At 37.8% G+C, this 15898-nt stretch overlaps 1 protein-coding gene across 1 annotated transcript in view; it reads right to left on the bottom strand.

The window, feature by feature from the left end:
* Window positions 1-15898, bottom strand: part of DIAPH1 (diaphanous related formin 1) — a 71482-nt gene that overhangs the window by 26027 nt on the left and 29557 nt on the right. Inside the window, exons 15-19 of the mRNA XM_063298639.1 lie at window positions 13949-14128; window positions 11836-12486; window positions 10539-10656; window positions 474-569; window positions 210-304 (exon numbers count right to left, since the gene is read on the bottom strand). Of these exons, the coding sequence (XP_063154709.1) occupies window positions 210-304; window positions 474-569; window positions 10539-10656; window positions 11836-12486; window positions 13949-14128 (1140 nt within the window). The remainder of the gene's footprint in view (window positions 1-209; window positions 305-473; window positions 570-10538; window positions 10657-11835; window positions 12487-13948; window positions 14129-15898) is intronic.

The following is a 15898-nucleotide window of genomic DNA, read 5'->3' as shown; positions in this document are numbered from 1 at the left end:
AAAGCCTGAATAATTTATGACCCATCAAGCAGAAACCTTGGGGCTGCAGTTCTTGACAATCTCTCTGTTCTTGCAATCCTAGATAGTAAAAGAGGAGGCTTTCTTGGTTGCCAGAACTACTGGGGATTGAGTTCAACTTGATGGATACAGGCTGTGCAGTCTTACTCTCTTACAGAGAAAATATGATCATGCACCCTAGTCTTTCTCACCTGCACCATGGATTCCGTCAGTACCGCTTCATTCACCTCCAAGATGGCATTCTTGATTTCCTCATAAGGCATACGGAAGGAGCCCAAAAAAATTGCTGCCACATTTAAAGAGAAGCACAAATAAACCAAATTATTGGCGTATCCAAATATTCAAATCAGAGAAATCCACATTTCCTGACCTTACCCTCATTCTTTCAAATAAACATTTAAATAGGAGTGTTGTCACAGCATCCTAGGCAAACTTTCCCACCAAATCATACTCACAAAGGTTCTGAGCATTCTTTGAATCCAGCACTCTCAGCTCCTTGACTTTCTTCTTAGACTGGCCCTTTTCCTCCCCACTCTCCTGTTGTTTTTTTGCTGTGAAGAATGAAAGATCTTAGCAATCCAAGACAATTTCACCAGAACTGTCCATAGCTACCAATCTCTCAGAACAAATACAGAGCATCCCCTGACCACTGAAATGATTTTTAAAAGAGGGAGGGAATGATAAGGCAAGCCTGCTACAGGAGATGCACCCAGTATTAGCTATCTTTCAAATTACCCCTCACAAAGCAAAACTATACCATCACCCCCCCCCATTTATTATTTCAAAGCAGTAACCAATCCATTTATGTGCCCATATAAAAAGGACCACTCTGCAACCCTTTCACAAAGGGGTACAAAATTTTTAGATAAGAAAAGGCCTTATACCACCACCACCCCAAAAAGAAGCACAGCAAACAGAATCTTGCTCTAAGGTACAAAATGGGAGATACTCCTACTTGGGGCATCAGAATCACAAATGATTTCCAAGATGAGCTGCAACAGTGGTGTGAGGCTAGGAATGCACAAAGTGGAATGCCCCTATAGATGAGAATATTCCCTTCATGGAGAAAACTAGACTCCCCCTCTTTTGGGGGAGATGGGCGGTAATTAAATTTGAATAATAAATAAGTGGGGGGAACCACTCCTTTATGAATAGCATAATTTTCCATGTACAGGAAATATATGATAAAAGATACTAATATTTGATTATCTGAGCTTGCACCTACACTGGGAAATGGTGGAGCAAGGCCAAAGATTTACCAGCTCATTAAGAATGACACAGTGATGAACTTGGTTATTAGAAATAGCCCTGTGACACTCTGAAGAATAAAAACATTATCACATAAACTTTTATGGATCACAATCCACCACATCAAGTGCATGGAAGATAATCCTATAAGGGTATATTATCACAGCTGTTGTTGGGGAAAGGAGGGGAAAAGAGGAATGATACCCCAAAAAGAATTGCTTTAGGGGTACCAATCTTAAATTAGCAGTTAGATGTTGAGTACATAGTCTTTATTCTATTGGTAAGAAAAGGAATTACAGACTGATTTCTGTAAGCAGGAATTCATGAATTCATTAGGAGATTTAACACCATTTCTCATGGTTTAAATAAGGATTATTTTTTTCTTATCATATTACCTATGCTAACCAGCTACTTAATGTAATAATGTCTGTGTCACACCTAACTTGCTGCTTTATGTTCAGTCATTTCTAAAGAAGTAATTATGTTCTGCCTTCTGTTTCCCCCCCCCCTCCAAAAGATAGGGTTATCCTCTGAAATCAATCAATGAAGGCAAAAGGAAAACAACTTGGTTCACTAACAGGCAAAGAGGTATTTTTCCTGAATTTGGAGAGAGGCAGAAATAGACTTGAGAAAGCAGATACGGCTCTTCTGAAAATAATGTTTGAGGTCCATGTCACAGTAATCTCCTGAAGAAGAAACAATAGTTTTTCAACTCAGCTCTCTGGGTTTTTGGCTATTACTACAAGCTCACCAGTCTCATGTATTGCACTAGTCAATTTTGATTCAGCACTGATCCAGTTTTTCTAGCAATAAGAGGGGACTAAAAGTCCCTACATCCTCTACTGACAGCAAATCTTGAAATATGAATTGGTGTCATGGGGAGGGGAGCTCACATGCTACATATCAAAACTGAATTGCTAGAGAACACAGTAAGTCTGAATAAAAGAAATTTCTAAATATGTTAACCATGGAAAAGCATATTTCCCTTTCCAAAACTTGTCAATAATTTGTTTCTGGTAACTACAGCTATTTGTTGCTTCCTTACATTTTTCCCCACTATGATTCATACCTTTCCAGCTTAGCTAAATATAGCTACAAGTTTTGTCTGACATGTAAGCATTTCCCTGAAAGACAACTGAGAGTTATGAATGAAAAGAAAGCAAACCAATTGCCTGGATTGTCAGCATTTACTTGAATAGACAGGAAAAGTGGCTCAGTGTGGCTAAATGTAATTTTTAACTGCTATTGATCACACACACACCACTTTTCATGAAATATAGCTTGCTTGCTGGCCTGTGTCTGCTGAGTGAGCATGAGAAAAGACAGAAAGCAGAGCCATCAAATAGCAGCAGCCTTTGACTCAGCACGCCTCATTCTTCCTGCAGTCTCCTCCCTTGCTCAATTTTATTTTTTTCTGCGCCATCAACACAAAATGGAGTCTAGAAGGAAGGCAAACATCCTTCCTAAAATGGCTGAATGCGGCAAAGGAAGACAGAGAATAGTAAAATAAAGCAACAGCACCATCTGGTGCTTAAAAAACCCTGGTTTGGTGCCGAGATGCCTTAGGATTGAGAAAGCAGGCATTACAATGGAACTAAGAAGGCCTGCTAGCAACCAAGAAATCTGTGGAATCTCTACCTCTCAGTCAGATTCCTATCTATTCCACTATTGAGCGACAATTCTTCTGTAATTTTAGTTCACAAAGTCCACATTTGGACAGTACTCTGCCAGATTAAATCTTCCACAATAATATTGCAGAGACCTATTGGTATATTCTATACAAATGCATTATTTATGTATCACGAATTTGAATTTGAAAAAGGAAATAATTATTTCAACTGTGTGTGAAGGGCCCCGTTACATGGTTGTGCTAATACCAATGGTTTCTAAGATCTCTTGGCTATATTTATATTTAATTTTTTGAATTGTTTTTATTGTTTTATTGTTTTTATTATCATAAGCCACCCAGAGTCACTGGTTTGAGATAGGCGGCTATATAAATAGAATAAACAAACAAACAAATTTCCAATTGTTGGCTTTCTGTAGTTCTTATATTTCAAGAGCAGTTTCAGAAAGTGATACAGGCACATGGAAACTCTTGCTAAGAACTGTGGGTCAAGCAGAAAAAGTTTAAGACCCTTAAAAAGCAACATGACAGCATTAAATGGCTCTATGAAAGACTTAGGATTTACAGAAATAGTTTTAAATTTATTTTCCCAACTTAGACTGCATGAACTAGCCCAGGAAGATTGCAAAATTACAGCTTTCATATTGTGGGGTGGGCTGGGGGACGTCCTAACCCTAAACCATTATACAGAGGCGCAGGGTACAAGTAAAATACAACTATATGGAAGGCTAAAAAGCAAAATATAACAGATCATTCAAAGAGAAGTATTACAGTATCAGAATAAAAAGCCTAGCATCTTTTGCAATTAAGTATCCCCAAAACATTCCATAATGGAATAGGAAAGAGTTAAACAGTTTACAATTATTCAAGTAACAGATGGAAGCCCTGCATAAGCATTTTAAGCTCTTGCTAGGTCTCCCTCCATGCTTTCCACAACCACCACCCCCGCCCCATACACCACAGATAAAGCTGATAAATCTTTGATTACACTGAACACAAAGACTCTCTAAAATACAGCCTGGGCTGCTGTTAAAGCTTCCTGGTATGGGAGATGTACTATAATAAGAAAGAAACAGATGGGAGAAAACAAGATGCTCTGGCAGCCAAGCAAAATCTTTTATCTGAGTAAAAGGAACACCCTGCCCTTTGTTTTCTTTGTTCCTGAGAAATGAGGCCAGCAAAAAAGGAGGGGGGCAAGAGGAGGGGGGAGGGAGGGAGGAAGGGAGGAGGGGAGGAAGGAGGAGGAGGGAGGGGAGGAAATGGCCACCACCCTGATGACACAAAGTCTGGCGACCTCGTCCTCCAATCCGGTGGCTCTGACATCATCACCATGAAACTGAGCCAAAATTACTCAACTGCGCACATCTGGTGGATGAAAAAAGCACTGCAAGAAATTCAAGAAAAGTTGGGGGAAACTCAACTCTCACTTGAATTATAACTTATAAGTGTGGGAGAGGCACAGAACCAGGAAATAAATAAGAGCCTACCTGGAAGAGTTTATTAAAGATATCTCTGAGCATTCTAAAGCTGTATTTCAAAAACAAAACAACTCACATACTAATTATACACCACTTATCAAAGATGGATAACTCATGGATGGGGCAAATGTATACATCTGCAACATACTCAAACTTTCAATTACACAAATAGGTTGGGTTCATACAACATACTTTGCAGACAGAACTAATCAAATTCCACTTATTGGGCAAACAGGGCCCACTAATTCTTCAAGTGAGCTGGTTAAATGAGTTGTATGAACCCAGTCATATAGTTGTTGACAGGTCTGTCCCACTTGCAACAAATAATGGCAACTGAGCCACTTGTTTATAATACTATAAACCAAGCTATAATAATATTGTATATTGTATGCTTGTTTTGACCCTCATGTTACTAATAAGATTTTTTTTAGAAAGGGAAAAAAGGGAATGAAGTTAATTATGTATATGTGGGTCTGTTGCAATTCTATATTTCATTGCTTCACATTTTATGTTGCACAGAAATTCCAGCAATGGCATAGGAACAATTTCATCTGCAGCGTCTTTCTTGACAAATCCACTGACACCTGAGTGAAGGCTGTGCAAAGCATCTGGAAGAGGTGCAAACAAAGCTCCTCTCTTCAAAGTATCAAAGCAGCTACATCTTTGCAAGCTTACAAGACTCATCTGAAAGCTGTTTCAAACTATCTGTGCTTGCATGTGCTGCACCAGCACCAGCAATGAAACGAAGTGGCTGTGTTGCTCACATATGCACAAACAATTGAAGCAGCTTCGTGAGCCTTATGAAGGACATAGCTATTTTCATGATTTGCAAAGAGGTGCTTCACCTGTATTAAAGCAAGTTGGAAAGTACCTCTTTCAAATGTTTTGCCCAGCCCTTACATACTCACTTTCAGTGACTGATTTCCTTCAGGCAAAGTTTACCATGGAAACATTTATGTCTCCAAATACACAGGAAAATACTTGTCAAAGTAAGGCATGCTATTGTGGGATAACTACACTATCAAACTATCCATGTGATGCCTTTGCTTCCAATCTTAATAGGAATCTTTCGTTTTTTATATATACTTTCTGTTTTAGATCTTTTAGTTTTTATATTATTATATTTTTTAGACTCTGATGTATTTTCTATGCTTTTTAATTGACTGTACCCCACCCTCCTTATGCTGGTCTTTGACTGTAATAAAGATTTCCATAGTTATTACTACAGCCATAAGGAAATTTTAAAGAAACTGCTACAAAATGAAAGGACACACTCACAATAATCTAGGGTCCCAGCCAAACCTGAATCCTTCTGTATTACTACTGGGTTGAAAATGTATTTTGCACCCATCAATTTCAATCAAATACACAAGAGGAAGAAATGGTACAACTGAGACCTGCATACACACACCACCACCCCTAAGAAATGTTTTAGTGCAAATAATGGAGCAGAAAGCTATAGCAGATCAAGGACACAATTCATGCATCTGCAATTAAGTCTATCCCATTCAAAATGGGCATGAATGAGCCATTAAGTTTTACAGTAAGAGAACAGATAATATTTTAGATTATATTTAAGTTATATTTCAGTAACATGCATATCTTACTGAAATATCATATCATATTTGGCCTTGCATACAGAATTACAGTAATTCCTTAAGTAGTCACGGAGTGCACTGCGGCATATGTCCTTACAAGATAGACCATAATATGTATGCAGAAGGATATGGGCAGGCATATTCTTCCTGGCTCTTCTAAAATTGTATTTGTCTAAGAGTAGCTTCTCACCTTTCTCATGCATATATGACAAGGTCAAAAAAAAAAGGCAGGCGAAAATAAGTTTTTAAAAGGGTGAAGGGAAACATTTTTTTCCTGCCAGTAGATGGCACCCAAAGCACATATTTGAAAGATTCTTACTCAGATTAGGAATTATAGAAATTTCATTAACTGTATTTTGAAAGCTTGTGAAAACTTTTACCACAATTATAAAAGAAACATTCCATACTATTTAGCATCCAAAAAAGAAACACCTACATTACACTTTTAAATAGTTACTGAACTAACAATTTGTCTTTAGAGTCTTTTTCTTCATCAGCACTTTTAGGACAAATATACATACTGTATCTCCTATATTATAACACTTCCCCTTTTAAAGCTATCAGCAGCAGCAGCAGCAGCAGCATTATTATATAATGGGTAACTTTTTCCTTATTATGAGGAAAGAAAAGGGAGGGGTTGAAGAGAGAAATGGCTAGTTTTAAATTATAACAGAAGCAAAACTGTTCCATCACAAGCAACTAAATGTAAACATGGGCACCCTAAGACAGTGTGAAAAGGAAGATCAGAAATGAAAAAGACAATAAATGAGTTTCAGAACGTTCTAGGCTGAAGAGATGATTAGAAAGCAAAGTGATGGCTTAGAGAGCAGTAGAATAAAAAAATAGAAAAGCAGGTAATTTGAGAAAGGCAAATTTAAGTCTAAACTGTCTGAATTCTAATTTTAATTAGAATTAAATTAGTTAAATTTTATGGAACTTGTGGGGAATATATGAAACTTACAAAACTGAACTAGTTCAGTTACATATTACTTTTTTTAATATTCACTTCTGCCCACTAGAGAACACACATAATTTTCCAATTTATTTTCTACCTGAAAAATTAGGGCCCTAATTTTCCATTGAGAAATTAGTATATATACTACTGAATTAAGAAAAGATACGCAGAGGGTGATAATATGAGCCAGCTAGTATATGTTGATTTGTTTTGTATGAATAGAAACTATTATTTACAAATATTTTGTACATTTTACAGAACAGAAACTGCCAAGATAGTAAAGCACTGATTAAGACTCAGCTACAAAGCAAGAAGGAACTGAAGACCAAATTATATGCACATAGGCAAAAGCTGGCTATGTTCCGCTTGAAGAAAATTGCAGTAAAACTGCACCAAAATTGCAGTAAAACTGCCATTCAAATATCAGAAAATATCTATAAAATACAACAAATTCATCTTCTGTTATTTCAGCGAGAAGAATCAAAATACCTGGGTTCAATTTAATTAAAAAATATTAAGAGAAAGAGTTTAGAGATGAAATATTAGGAAAATTTCCTGATAGTACAGACTATTCAAAGAGAGTGGAATTGTCATGAGTAAGGATGGCGAGCAGGGGGCTCCCACCCAGACTGTCAAGCGCATGCGTAGCACTGAGGAACTGTTCAGCCATTCAAAGAGACACAGATCGGGACCGCCTTAACCTTTGGGGGTTATATGGCTGGGTTTTCCCACGCTTCCTCAGTTTGTTAGGATTCTTGTTAAGTACTACTAATAAATATTAGAGACCAAGTCATTGTCTCAGTGTGTTTCCTGGTAATCAGGACAGGAATAGGTTGTGAATGAAAGTCATAGATGATGGTCTAGCTGCTCCGCCAAGCGCTAGTCTGCAGTGTTATTTCTTGACTGCTGGTTCCTTTACTGTTGATGGTTGATCCTAAAAGCTACTCTGATATCCTCATTGTCAATTCATGCCACTGCATAGTTTCTGATTTACCATTTACATAATTTAATCCTTTTAATCAATTATACTGCAACTACCTCATTTAGTATGCTTTAAAATAGATGGATTTAAATTTGTATATAATATCTTCCCACTGTTTTCCTACAACTTGTCCCCAGTGCGCCTAGTATTCCAATAAATTTTAAACTGATATTCTTTTTGGTTCCAATCTCGATTCACTTCTTACCTTCCATCAGCTTACTTGAGCAAATCAAGGATAAAAGAGATCACTTTTTCACAGAAACTTTTAGAGGTGGATGGCTATTAATGGTAACAGATGGCTAGGGGGGGGGGGGTGCCAGGTAGTCAATCTCCTTCATTGGCTGAGAGCTTTATCTGATGTCAGCTGCTCAAAGGAAGGTCAAGCTGTCCAATCACATCTTTTGCAACAACTGAACTAGTTTCTATTCCAGGAGCTGAGATTGACAGTGCCAGGTTAAAGGGCTGGACTAGGACCAGAGAGATCCAGGATCAAGTCCACCTTTAGCCATGGAAACTCCAAGTGACTATGGACTGGTCACTCTCTCTCAGTCTAACCTACCTCACAGTTGTGGTTGTGAGGATAAAATGAAGGGAGATCACAAGGGAAGCTGCCCTGAGCACTTGGAAGAAAGGTGGGATGTAAATCTAATAAATGAAAAAAATACTTCCGTACTAGTCCAGAGCCTAAGTCCATTATGAATGAGTGACAGCACTACCAGCTGAATATCAGAAGCAGGGAGGCACTGAAGTGCCTACATGTCAGGAAAAGATCCTTAAGAATAAATTTTTCCTCAAAACAATCTACAATGCCTGGGGAACCTTGCAGCTATATTTGACTAGATCTGTACCAGTTGAGTTAAAACCACTAATACCCCTGGAATGTCCTGTATACCTGGCAGACATCTGCTTTATAAAGTAAATATAAATAATGTAATATTTGTCATTTGTGAGAACTGTGACTTGAGCTGTGACTGACTGACTGCCCATCTTGGTGTATCTTTGCTATCTGGACTTGGACATTTGTCCTTGCTTTGCTTTCTGGAACCTTGTCTAGAACTTGGAGTGGTTTGGCTTGTGCCTTAAGGATGACCTTAACAACTGCTGCTTAGAATTAACTAGGTGACCAAGATAGCATACAAACTGATCAAGAAATAAGTAAAATATGTTTAAATACATTTTTTTCTGTGTTTGTCTTTTTGGTTGCAAATAACCCTTTGGGAATTTGGCCATGGATTGTATGACTATTCTTCTGTTACTTCCAAACCAATAACTCCAATAAACTACAGGATAATAGTTTGGATTGGATGAACTTAAAAATCTCTCCTAATTCTATGATTTAAAGTTCTCATTTTAAATGCCATTTGACATATTCTTAGGTGCTTTTCAGAGGCATTTGCAGAATCTGATCTTTTTGTCAGAATTACGAAACAATTTTGTCAAAATGACAAAATGAGCATTGCAAAGTTGCGATGTAAGGTCTGTCCCTTATGTATGTGCATGCAACATGACACAAGTACAAAAACAGAAGAGACTGTGTCACAATGATGCAACTATCATTTTGTCAACTCTAACCCTAACCCTCCATACTTGTCCCATACAACTCCCCCACCAGCACTTATTTCTGGTACTATATACCAGAAATACTTTATCTAACTTCAGCTCCTCTGGTATATGTATCAGAAATAATATATATAGGGTTATTGCAAAGAGTACAAGAAAACAGTAAATATGTTATATAAATATACCATTACATAGGTGTACGTGCTGCAAATTAAGTATTATTTACTTGATGGTACTTGCTTACATAATATCTAGTACAGAAGAAAAGACACATGTTAAACACAAACGAAATAAGACATGAATAGATGAAGCATGAAATATTATTTGTAGATGATAAATCTGGAATAACCATATACTTTCTACAGATGAAAATATTAACCTAGAAAGCTGAAAGCTGAGCAGGCACCAACAAAATTAAAGCAAGGACAAGATGGTACAAATTATTTTGAATGAGTCAATGTACAGTTATGGAAATGCAGTTATGGAAATAATGACATGATACCAAAGTAATCTATGACCCAAAGCCTAAATTACAGTGTGTGTATTATTGAAAAAACTGGTAACTTTCTGCATCTGAATTAATTTTATTTTAATATTTATAAATCATCTGAATTTAGGATTGTGTAGTAGCCCAATTTGCAAATGATGTATGTGCTTTCCAGGAATACCTAGGAGGCCTGTGATGAAGAAAAGATGAACCAAATGGAGGAGATTACATAAAACATAGTTTGATGGTAACAAACAAGTTTACTTCTCAACAGACAAAGAGCAAGAACACCTGCACATCCAAGAGATGTGAATATATTATAGGGGCTTTATGGATCTGGGTTTTCCCTTAGTACTATCAAGTGGGAACTTCATTGATTGCAAAGCCTCTTGGGAGTCCCTCTTGGGAGATGGGCGGTGATAAATTTGATTAATAAATAAATAAAGCGTGAACCATCCTTAACATGTTTCTGTCTCTCATGTACATCCATGGATCTATCACTTTACTTATTTATTTATTTGGTAAATTTATATAGCTGCCCATCTCATATACCTTACCTATTCTTGCTCAAAATACATTACTTACATTTGGTCTGTGCAGTTGAGAATCTTAGAGTTAGCTTGGCAAAAAGATCGTCATTCTCATAACGATCCTCCTTAGCTTTCATCCAGAAACAGCCTTCAGATAGTTCCTGCGCTGTAATCTGTAAAGGTTATGCATAACATGATACGATGCACATAAACACCATTGCACATTCCTATTGCAGTTTAATTGTCCCGTATCTATTTGAAAACAAAAAAGCCTTGTGCCCTTTGGAAAACAAAGTATTTATTTTTTCATAAACTTTTATGAAACAGGAACCATTTCATCAAAAGTAAATGGTGTTACTTTGGGGATAATATTGCTGAAATACATTCATCAATTTGGGATTAATTTGATTATGCATTTTTCACTTCATCATGAAATGCAAGAGGCTACTTTTCTACCCACAACAGATCAGGAAAGTGGGGCACAAAAAAAAAAAGAATATTGTAATTATATGCTTAATGCCTGCTCTTTATTTCACTACTAATATATATAATTATGTTTGTTTGTTTGTTTGTCCCCATCTCCTCCCATCAGGGGACTCTGGGCGAATAATCAAGCAGCAGAAAATCAAGAACAAGATTAGTTCTGGTCAGCAGAGACAAATGTACAAGAAAAGGCATCTCAAAAACTGGCAGGCATCAAAAGATTTTAAACAGAGAAGCCAATGGAGATAATTCCAGGATCTGTTTATAGCTAAGAAGGCCTTATCCCATGTTCCACCAATGATTATGGTTAATGATTTTTATACTTCTGCAAGCCATAAATAAGGTTCCATTCAATAGCAGATGAGCCTTAAAATATTCTGGCCACAAATGTAATTGGCTTAGGGTATGTACAAGTATATTTTCCAATTGAGGACATCTGATAAAGGTTTATACCACAATAATTGTGCTACTATCTAAAATTCCTTAAGATTCCTACATACAATTTCACTCTGTAATCCATCATTTTTTAAATGATTGCTATTATAATTATTTCTAAGATCTCTAAGATACTGCCTTTAATTTCAGAAGAAACATTTTTGCCACGTTAAAAAAATTACTCATAGCAATAAACTCACACATTTATTAAGGGTAGAGAATCCATCCAACTTTATCTGTCAGAAAACTTTGCAAAATGAAAATAGTTCTGCTCCAACCAATAAACCTGTCTCTAGTCCTCAACACTCAAAATCTTGAACACAGAATAATTAAGGGGGCAAAAGCACTGGTAGACAGAGGAGCTTACTTGGAAAAGAGGAAAGAGACACTGACAGTGGGAAAAACGTATCTAATTATCAATTAGCAGAAGTCACCTTGGACCAGTTAGTTCTCCTAAGTTGAACTTCTGGTTTATAAAGCTTCTTAGGAGCCAATCCAAATGGAAGAGCAGGTGCTGCCATACTTCCAAAGCCAGATAGACTGGGAGGAGGTGGTGGTCCTGATACCCCAAACAGAGGGGGGGGAGGAGGAGGGGGCAGCCCCGACATCCCGGGCAGAGGGGGAGGGGGAGGAGGAGGGGGTGGCCCCGACATCCCGGGCAAAGGGGGAGGGGGAGGGGGCGGCCCCGACATCCCAGGCAGAGGGGGAGGGGGAGGAGGAGGGGGCGGCCCTGACATCCCTGGCAGAGGGGGAGGGGGAGGAGGAGGGGGGGGCCCTGACATCCCGGGCAGAGGGGGAGGAGGAGGGGGTGGCCCTGACATCCCAGGCAGAGGGGGAGGGGGAGGGGGAGGGGGTGGCCCCGACATCCCGGGCAGAGGGGGAGGGGGAGGAGGAGGGGGTGGCCCCGACATCCCAGGCAGAGGGGGAGGGGGAGGGGGAAAAACAGTTTGTGGAGAAAGGGATGAAGTGGTCTGGTGACTTTCTGCCCCACTAGGTAATGGTTGCTGTGGTGAGAATCCCATAGATGAAGTGAGTTGCTCCATTTTCTTCTTAGTATCTTCAAGTTCTTTGGTCAGTAGAGCAATCTTTAGAGAAAGAAGAGATAGAACAAGTCAGACTAGCAGTTTCATATTTCTAAGCCAGAAAAATAAACAGATTGCCCATCTCTGAGCCATCACTACCCTGTTAATACTTCCTTTACTCCTGTGGTGTTCTTGAAGATTTCTTTTTGTGTAACCTTGCTGACTTTGCCTAATGAGACACATGCAAGAATAGGCAGATCACACTGGATTAGTAGTCTTGTTCTGATTTAGGCCTACGCAGGTCCTTCAGAAGAGACACTTTGGGACACAGGTTTTTGAATGGTTGAAGCAGGCACTTTTTTTTCCAGGCTTGCATAACTACTTTGGAAGCTGACCCTGGTTGTCTTTGAATGCATGCAGGCATGCATAATACATGCCTACAATACAAGTGGCTGTGCATGCAACATGCATGAGGAGACAGCTGGTATGTCTTTTTCCATTGTGGAAAAAGACATACCTGTTATATGATTCAGTATAATTAAAAAAAGTATTTCACTAATGTTCCCAGAGCACCTTTTGAAGGATCCGCACAGCACTATTTTACATATTGTACATACGTATCACACCAGACTGCAACATGTTACACATCTGATTTAATATTTCAACCTAACCATGTTCTAGATGGTTAGTATATGAGGTCCACAACATTTCTGCGCTAATAGGCACAATTGGAATTTTCAAAGTAGGTTATAGGTATTCTCACAAAGTGGCTGCCATGATGGGAGTAGAAGATCAGTTGGAGAGATTGCTTCCCACCACTTTACCTTTTGCTATCTCAGCTTACTTTCCATTTTCTTTTAAGGATATGCAAACTTCCAGAAAAAGCACATAGCTTTTCAGCTATCACTTCATTTTCTAAAAATGATTCTGGAGGTCACATGGGGACCAAATCATTGTTAGCAACTCAAATTATGCTAGAAAAAAAGCTTGGCAGAGAGCCTAACTAGCACCATGGGAGATGCCATCAGGCATGCTGTGATGTGTTGGACCATACTGGGGACCCAGAGTCTACCATAGGACACTCACAGTTCTCCACTAGCAACTTGCTGTAAGCCACCAAAAGTCAATTGAATATGGTGGGGTATAAACCCAGAAATAACTAAACAATAAATGACCTGCTTCAATCCTGGAGTTCGTATCCAATTGATTTTGTCCACAAAGAATGAAACAAATATTTCACAGCATGTCACCAACTATTCTGACTCCCTCTCTTCCAACATCTTAGTGAAGGGGAGGCAATAATAGTATAGAAGCGCAACATTTACCTGCACCCATTAATATCCCAGTTACTATCTTACAGTGCAGCTTTTCATTCATCTCCTGTCCCATCACCCAATTCTTTTTCCAAGACAACAGCAACCTTTCTCCTTGCATTTTTATGATTCTTGGGACTGAGGGCTTAAATGCCAAAATGGCATGCATCTCTAATGTAATCAGCTTATTTATATTACTCATCACTTATTACCTCATCACTCAGCAAAGAGCTATTAATTTCTAGGTTTTGCTTCTCAGAGGTAATATGCTGTTTCTCAGCTGCCATTGTTTCTTTCTCCTGAAGTAAATTCTGAATGTTTTCCTCAAAATCGCTTTCCTTCTTCTTCATTTCAACTTGTAATTCATGACGTGCAGTCAACTCAGATTCCAGCTGAAAAGAAGGATTATACACGATATCATCCCAACATACTCCATACTGGTTAAACCTCAAGTTACCGTAATGTGTGCCTTCTTGGGCAGTACAACATGGATGATGCTGATTAGAGGACACTGAGAAAAAATTTAATACTGTTGAATGTGAAAACACTTCCATAGAGTTATTAGTTAACTCTAACTCCTCTAGGGGAAGATGGGCAGTTGCAAAATTTGATGAATAAATAAATAAATATCTGTTATAATGCAAGACAAAAAGGTAATGCAAATTTATTAAGCTGAAGAAAGTTTTACATGCAGTAAGAAAAATTATTATAAAATTCTGAAAAATGCAAGAATCTTTTAAGAAAGACAGTTAAGAAAAATAGAGCATGTTTATCTTACATGCAATTCTTTTTCTGTGTTTCATTTTACATTTCGGAACATTTTAAAGATATTAGTAATCTAACTGAAATTGACTTTGTAAAAAAAAGCAGAATATAGCTTTTAATATGGATGGATGGAAGAAATTTTCAGAGTACTAGCAATTCTACACCCTGGGCAAGAGGAAGATGAGGCAGTTTGTATTCTATTAAGTACAATATGCTAGGAAAGCAAATGAAATGACTATATGAAGCTTGCATGTCAGGTCATTGTTCTGTCTAGCTTGGTTTTGTCTTGGTCAGCTATGGCTCACCAGAGTCTAAGGCAGAAATCCTTCCCACTTCTGCTACCCAAAATCCTTTTACTTGAGGTTACAGGGACTGAATCACAACCTTTTCCAAATCTCTCTTGCTTGTAATATTTATTTTTTCTTTTTAATTGGTACCTCTGAAATTACATTTCTTTAATAAATTAATATATCTTGATCACGATTACAATTTTTTGCAAGACAACACATTCACAACAACATGTGAACAAGTCCCACTGTTCTATAAACTCTAACCTTTCCTAAGATTAGACTAGCATTTTTAGAGCCAGATTTAATATCCTTCCATCAGCACTCCTGCAAGGCAGGCATAATAAAACCCCCTTAGCAGAGAGAATTTGTACATGTGCCAATAAGGAGGTTGAAAACATCTTTCCTGTTTTATTATGCTGTAAATATTACAGGGATATCAGGTCAATATACATTCACCCCCTAATAGAAAGATTTCCAGGGAGACCAGACAGTTTTTATGAGAACCATCTTCTTCAGGACTTAAAACCAGCCATCACACATGCAGTAGCTAAATTTTGTGCTGCCGCAATGATAATAAGGCAAAACTGGTTAAAGAAGTAGGGATTTTTGCTTACTTTTCTATTTTATCAATATTTTGTTCAGCTATCTTTTAATAAATTTTTGAGGATATATTTTACAATATAGTATTACAATATAGTATTAATATATTGGACCTATTAATGTTTAGGTAAATAAATATGTCATTATTGGAATAGGGATCTATAGATTATATTATAATTGTTTTAATTTACAGCTGCCTATATATAATTGTACTCATTTGACTTATTTTGATTTTATTTGCTATTTTTATTAATTTCATGTTGCTGGACATTGACCAAATAAACATTATTACTTACTTACTACATTTAATGATAGTCTTCCACTCTATCACTGAGGAACAGCATGCATGTTGTCTGCTTCTATCAACTAGAAGTAAGTAATCCACAGGCGGCATGCAGCTCCTCTGAAATCCTGATGCCCTTTACAGAGCCCCCTGCTTTATCTGGCAATAAACGTGCAACTAAAACCTGGTAGGGAATACTTGGTCTATATACTGAAGTTTTTGCT

The sequence above is a fragment of the Candoia aspera genome, chromosome 3, assembly GCF_035149785.1.
Source record: "Candoia aspera isolate rCanAsp1 chromosome 3, rCanAsp1.hap2, whole genome shotgun sequence".
In the NCBI taxonomy this organism is placed as follows: domain Eukaryota; kingdom Metazoa; phylum Chordata; class Lepidosauria; order Squamata; family Boidae; genus Candoia; species Candoia aspera.
Note: the sequence above shows the minus strand (reverse complement) of the source record. Positions and strands in the feature narration are given on the sequence as shown.